The sequence below is a fragment of the Thamnophis elegans genome, chromosome 3, assembly GCF_009769535.1.
Source record: "Thamnophis elegans isolate rThaEle1 chromosome 3, rThaEle1.pri, whole genome shotgun sequence".
In the NCBI taxonomy this organism is placed as follows: Eukaryota; Metazoa; Chordata; class Lepidosauria; order Squamata; family Colubridae; genus Thamnophis; species Thamnophis elegans.
Genome location: NC_045543.1, coordinates 21,483,059 through 21,489,058, shown reverse-complemented (window position 1 = coordinate 21,489,058; position 6,000 = coordinate 21,483,059). Strand labels below are relative to the sequence as shown.

At 45.2% G+C, this 6,000-nt stretch overlaps 1 protein-coding gene across 1 annotated transcript in view; it reads left to right on the top strand.

Annotated features, from left to right (window-relative positions):
* Nucleotides 1-2,620: 2,620 nt before the first annotated feature.
* The window catches only part of JAG1 (jagged canonical Notch ligand 1), a 62,451-nt gene continuing 59,071 nt past the window's right edge, over nt 2,621-6,000 (top strand). The window contains exons 1-2 of the mRNA XM_032213680.1: nt 2,621-3,321; nt 4,116-4,421. Coding sequence (XP_032069571.1) covers nt 3,241-3,321; nt 4,116-4,421 — 387 coding nt within the window. The 5' untranslated portion in view covers nt 2,621-3,240. The remainder of the gene's footprint in view (nt 3,322-4,115; nt 4,422-6,000) is intronic.

The following is a 6,000-nucleotide window of genomic DNA, read 5'->3' as shown; positions in this document are numbered from 1 at the left end:
AGGATGTATACTATAAAAAAAAAAGGGTCTAAAACCTGACTGCCATCTTTCACACATAGAAACACACTTCCTCTAAGCATATTTTCTAACCTTCATCCACTGGTCTCCCAAATTAAGCCAAACTTGGAAACAGGATTTATTAAATGGCTTGTTCATGTCAGCTCACATTCTTATGCAATTCATTTTTAAAGGCCTATACTGGTCATTCCAAAAGAACAGCAAGTGGGTAGATCCCAACTCCATAACCCAAAGTCAAGAAGTAGCAGCCCTGGGAATCCAGCAGACTCACCAAATTAGAAGATGAGAACAGGAAGCAAGGAACTACTCCTTTCTAATAGCAAAGTCAGGACAAGTTAACTTACATTTGAGCTAACTTACATTTGAGCTACCGTATATACTCGAGTATAGGCCGACCCGAATATAAGCCGAGGCACCTAATTTTATCACAAAAAAACTGGAAAAGTTATTGACTCGAGTATAAGCCTAGGGTGGGAAATGCAGCAGCTACCGGTAAATTTTAAAAATAAAAATAGATACCAATAATGTTTTTGAATATTTATTTCAAAGAAAAACAGTAAACTAGCGGTGTATTCAATGAAATACTTCACTCACCTCATGATGCTGATGTCCCGCTGTGATGATGATGTCCCGTGCAGCCGCGGGAGCGATGTCCCGCCTCCTATGACACACGGCACAGTGATTCCTATCATTGGATCACTGTACCAGAGGAGGTGGGACATCGCTATGTGGCTGCTTGCCATAACAAGGAGGAGGTGGGACATCGTTGCAGAGCGGCAGGAGGGGGAGGAAGGGGAATCGTAAGACAGCCCTGCATTACATTAGAAGGTGAGGAGGGGGGATGGTGCGGTGCGCACTGCGCGGCAAACTGACACAGAGGGAGGGGAAACTCACAGGGGCACTGGGCCATTCACGAGTGTCACCCAGCGGCATGGCCCCGCCCCTTTTTCTCCTCCATTTCGGGCAAATTTTTCACTGACTCGAGTATAAGCCGAGGCGGCTTTTTTCAGCCCAAAAAGTGGGCTGAAAAACTAGGCTTATACTTGAGTATATACAGTATATACTATTTCAGACAGCTGGGGAAACACATTCACTTGATGTAACATTTCTCCTTCCTCTCTTTATAGAAGAAAAAGTTAAATAATGTTATTTTTCCACCTAGAAAATCAGGTGTGAGAAACAAAATCTATCTTTCTATGCAAGATGAACTATAATCAGATTAAATGATTGAGGAGAAAATGACTTCCTCTTTAGATAAGTGTTGTGTATTACTTTCTTCACAATAAAATGGGGAGCCAGATCTGCCTTGTGGGGAGGGGGAGAAAGAGGGGGGCCCATTGCAATATGCGTTCTTGTCCTGAAGCCCATTTCATTATAACAGAGGCACTTTTCCACCACACAGGGTTCATTACAATCTGAAGTTGCCCAGCCTGAAGATTGCAACCCTATAGATTTCTTCAGCAGTTAAGTTGGGCGACCAAAACGCTCCTTCTTACTGCGGAGTAAATAGTTTCCCTCCAATTTCCACAGCCCAGACATTCCTTCCTGCCATAAAAGCAGTTTTTAAAGTGACTTAAATCAGGATAGAAATGCTATGGATCGTACTTGAGAATTAAAAAGCTGTTCTTTTATAGCTCTGCCCGCCCCTACTCCCCCCGCCCCCCCCGCTACACCGGCACGTGCACTAAGTTATTCTTTGCACATCTCATGAACTTTGTGATCGAAGCCGTAGTAACTAGGATTTTTCTCCCTCCCCCCCAAAAAAAACCCTCCACCCACCCTGCTCACTAGCATTCATTTGGCCTTCCCAGGCTGCTGTGAGAACGGGCTCCGCTTCTCGGAAAGATTAGGAAAGGGCACATTTTTCCCTCTCTCTTCCTTACAGGAAGAACAAAAAAAATCTTTTAAAAAAGAGCGTAGAAGTTTCTCTTGACTAGGGGCGCACTTTGCCAGATGCGTGAGCGGGCAGATTGCGCGCGCGTTATGTGTGTGTGAACATTCATTCCCACAGATACTCCGAGCACGGGTTGGGGGGGGGGGAGGCTTCGGATGAAGCAGCGTTTCCAAAGCCCCAAAATGAGAAGGTAGCAGCCCTATTGCAAAGCACACACACACACACACACACCGAAAAAGGGAACGGCGTTGGTGAAAGGAAGCCCTTTTTCCCTTTCACCCCTCCCGGTGCTTTTTAGCCCTTCTTTCCTTAGAACATTGAACGGCGCAAAGATTTGGTGGGTTTATGAATATTACTTTTATTTTATTTTTTTTCTTTTGCAAGCAAGCGGCAGCTTAGCGCCAAGCTACAGGATGGGGTGCGAATCCAGTGCGAATGCAGAGCAGCTCGCCTTCCCCACCTGCTTGCCTTTTACTCACCTATTGCAAATCTCCGCCTTTCCTCGCCTTTCGTGCATCTTCCCACCCCCCTCCCGTCTTGCCCTCCCCCTCCCCGGGTGGCCATCGCTCCTCCTCTTGTCACCCTTCCAAGCAAAAGGCAAGGCTCCCCCAGGGACCCGAGGCGGCGCTGCCGCTTCCTTTCCACCCTCCTCCTTAATGCATATTAATGGCAACGCATGCGCCGCCTGTCCCTTCCCCTCCTCTTGTGGCCATGGGCTAGCGCGAAGAGGCATTCTCTTCAGTGGGGTTTGCGGGACGGGAGATCGGTTCTCCTTTTCCTCCGGCTGCTTTTGTCTGTGTGTGTGTGCGCGCGTGCGTTTGCGTGTGTGTGTGTGTGTGTGCGTGCGTCCCTACTCGCCCTCCTCCCCCTCTTTTCTTGTGCGCGTGTAATTTTTTTTTGTTGTTGTCGTGGTCGTCTTTGGGTGTCGTCTATGTGTGTGTCGCGGGGGGTGGGGAGGGGGGCTCGCCCGGGTTATTGTGTGGCCTTGATCGAGAGGTGGCAAGTGATCTGCAAAGAAAGAGAGGCGGAGAAGGGGGCCAGGAAGGGACCAGAATAACCATCGCTAGTTTTATATATATATTTAAAAAGAAAAAAAGAAAGCAAAGAGAGAGGGGGGGGAGAGGGGAGGCCAAGGAGAATAATAAAAGGAGGCTGGGCTGCTTTGCATTGAAGATTGTGGCGCTATTGAAAAGCTTTTGAAAAGTGGGGTTGTCTTCCCACCCGTGCGTACTTCGATTCGGGGAGTATATTAGAGCCGGACAGCGGCTGCCACAGCAGCGGCACCTTGGGAGCGTCTCTGAGCGAAGGGGACTCTGCAGGAAAGAGGCATGCTTTTATCAAAGAGACGATCGCAGCTCACGGAGTTTTCCCTAAGTCTTTTTCTTGCGCTATTATGCTTGCGAGTCAAGGTACGTTGCATCTCTCTCTCTCTTCCCGCTGTAGCTTAAAAGAGTTTGCTTTTTAAAAACAAAAAACAACAAAAACCCACCCTTACAAACGCATCTCGGTTCCTCTCTTTTCTCCAGCGATATAATTAGCGTCCTTAATTTCGTACAACCGAATTGGGGAGGGAGGTTCTTGAGGACTTCGATGAACCTCGTGCTTTACAAACCTCAGGGTCCCCCGCCCCTACTTGCATTTTCATTTAAAAAACGCTTTAATGCAACGAATCTTCCCAGTTGGAACAGCCGGAGATAAATTTCTGAAGAAACTGCCCCGCCCTCTAAGCAGATTTATCTAATTACACCAAACTTTCCAAAGATTGCTCCATTTCGCTTTTTCCTACAGGAGTTCTGCTTTTTTTTTTTTTTTTTTTTTGCAGAGCCCATTGCAAAGTGACTTACAATTTGTAAGGTTGCATGCGCTAGATTAGAACTGTGGGTTTGCCCTGTGTGCGGATTATTAACGATTGAAAGAGATGGGTTATTTTAAAAAAAATGTTGTTCCATCCGGAGACTGTAGCATGACACCCTTTTCCAACTCTTATTATTAGAATTTCCTTTCTTTCCTTTCTTTTTTTTTTGGGGGGGGGGAGAGGGGAGGAAGAAACACAGTTTTCATAGTTTATTTGGTGGTTTAGAGGAAGGATAGAAATTTTCCCATTTATGATGTAAACCTTCACTGATTCGGGTTTTCTTTTTATAACCTGTGTGACTAAAACTCTGTTCCTCTCCCTTTCCTGGGGAGGGTCTTTTCTTAACAGGTTACTCTAACATCGGGCCAGTTCGAGTTTGAGATCATATCCATGCAAAATGTAAACGGCGAATTGCAAAATGGAAATTGTTGTGATGGGACCCGAAACCCAATTGATAAAAAATGCACCAGAGATGAATGTGATACCTATTTCAAAGTTTGCCTGAAGGAGTATCAGTCCCGCGTTTCTGCTGAGGGCGCTTGCAGCTTTGGATTGGGATCTACCCCTGTCATCGGTGGGAATACCTTTAATTTAAGATACAGCCGGAATAATGAAAGGAACCGGATTGTCCTCCCTTTCAGTTTTGCCTGGCCGGTGAGTTAAAGCATTTTTAAGGCATCCTGCCACATTGTGTGTGTGTGTGTATATGAGTACAAAAGTGCTGGCTGCTTTCAGTATTCTTGGTGGAGTTCTTGGCTTTCCTTTCTCTTTTCTGCCCAGCCCAAAGAACAAGATTTGGCAAGCATTGTACAAAACCTTCCTAGGCTAGAGACCTACTGTTTGGTTCGATTTAGTTTGGGAGCAGCTTCAGGTAGCTTGTACCACCTGAAGTATAATGTAGTCTCTGTGCATTTGCTCTTTAAGCTCTTTGAAAGTATGCTTGAGTTCCCTTGAGAATTACAAAGGTCACAAGTTCATATTACCGATTTTATTTTTCTTCCCAATTAGTTCTTGTGCCCAGGAAAAAGGGAGGGGCAATGCCTCTCCCGGTCCCTTGGTGAAAAGTAGCTTGCCAGAAAAGGGCATGCTTGGGGAGTCCTCCCTAAAGGGTTCTTCTCTATATTCTCCCTGGTATTCATCGGAGCTGTTTGCAGTGATGCCACCTCAAAGAATCTTGGATGCTTATAAAACAGAATGAAAGCCCAAAGACCCACCTTGAAAATCTTCCGATCTCTCCTTGTAAGCCACCGTTGCTTCTAGCTAGGCAAAAACCCCTCTTCCCCTGGAATCATGGTTCTTTAGTGTTAACTGGGGATATCTATTCTAAAACATAAGGGTTTACATTGGGGAAGGTTTGAACTTTAACTTTTGGAGCAGGCCCAAGAGTAATATTGGCTGTAAATAATCCAGTCCTTAAATAAGTGATGAATCCATCTGTACCTTATGCATATCGCTTGTTCTTGTTGAAGCTGCTTTGAAGTTAAGGTGGTTGATTTATTATTTCAGAATATGCTATCTTTGCTCAGGGCCAAAGCTTGAGCAGTATTTAAAAAAACAGAAAAGTAACAACTTTGGCCAGACATGTGGGTTCCATCTAACATCCTTGTTGAAGATGCTGAACAGTTGTATGTTGCGAGTGGTTTCAAGGAGTATTTCCTGGTTACTTGGAAACCCTGATGAGAATCTGCCTCTTCTTGAAGAGGGTCCCATCCCCCCTCCCATTGGTTCTTTGGAAGAGATGCAACTATGAGGTCTCAGACACAAGATTGTGTTTTCTTATTGGCTCAGATTACTAAATTGGAGGCCGCGGGAGGAATCAGTGGGAGGGATGCCCAAGCCACCGCCTCTTTAGTACTTGGGAGCACAATTTGCCAAATGCTGCTGTACTGCCTCCTGTCTGCCTATGTGGTAAAAATCTTCAGCTCACTCATTTTTCCTCAGCATTTGCCCCCCTCCCAACCTTTTTTCTTTGTTTTTGGGGGTAGGTGGGTGGGGTTGAAGCCAAATTCATGTATATAAAAAGATGTTACCGGTATCAAGTACAAAATGGTCTCTATTCAGGGCTCTGGTTGAATTTTGCCAACCATGTCATCAAATGGCTACATTTTTTTAAAGGGTGATGTTTGACAATGGTCAGGGATTGGCACATTTTTATTAAAAATTCAGATTTTTTTTTCTTTTTCTCTTTAAATTGATAGAAGTCTGTTGAGGATGCCTTGTTAAGAAATCTGTA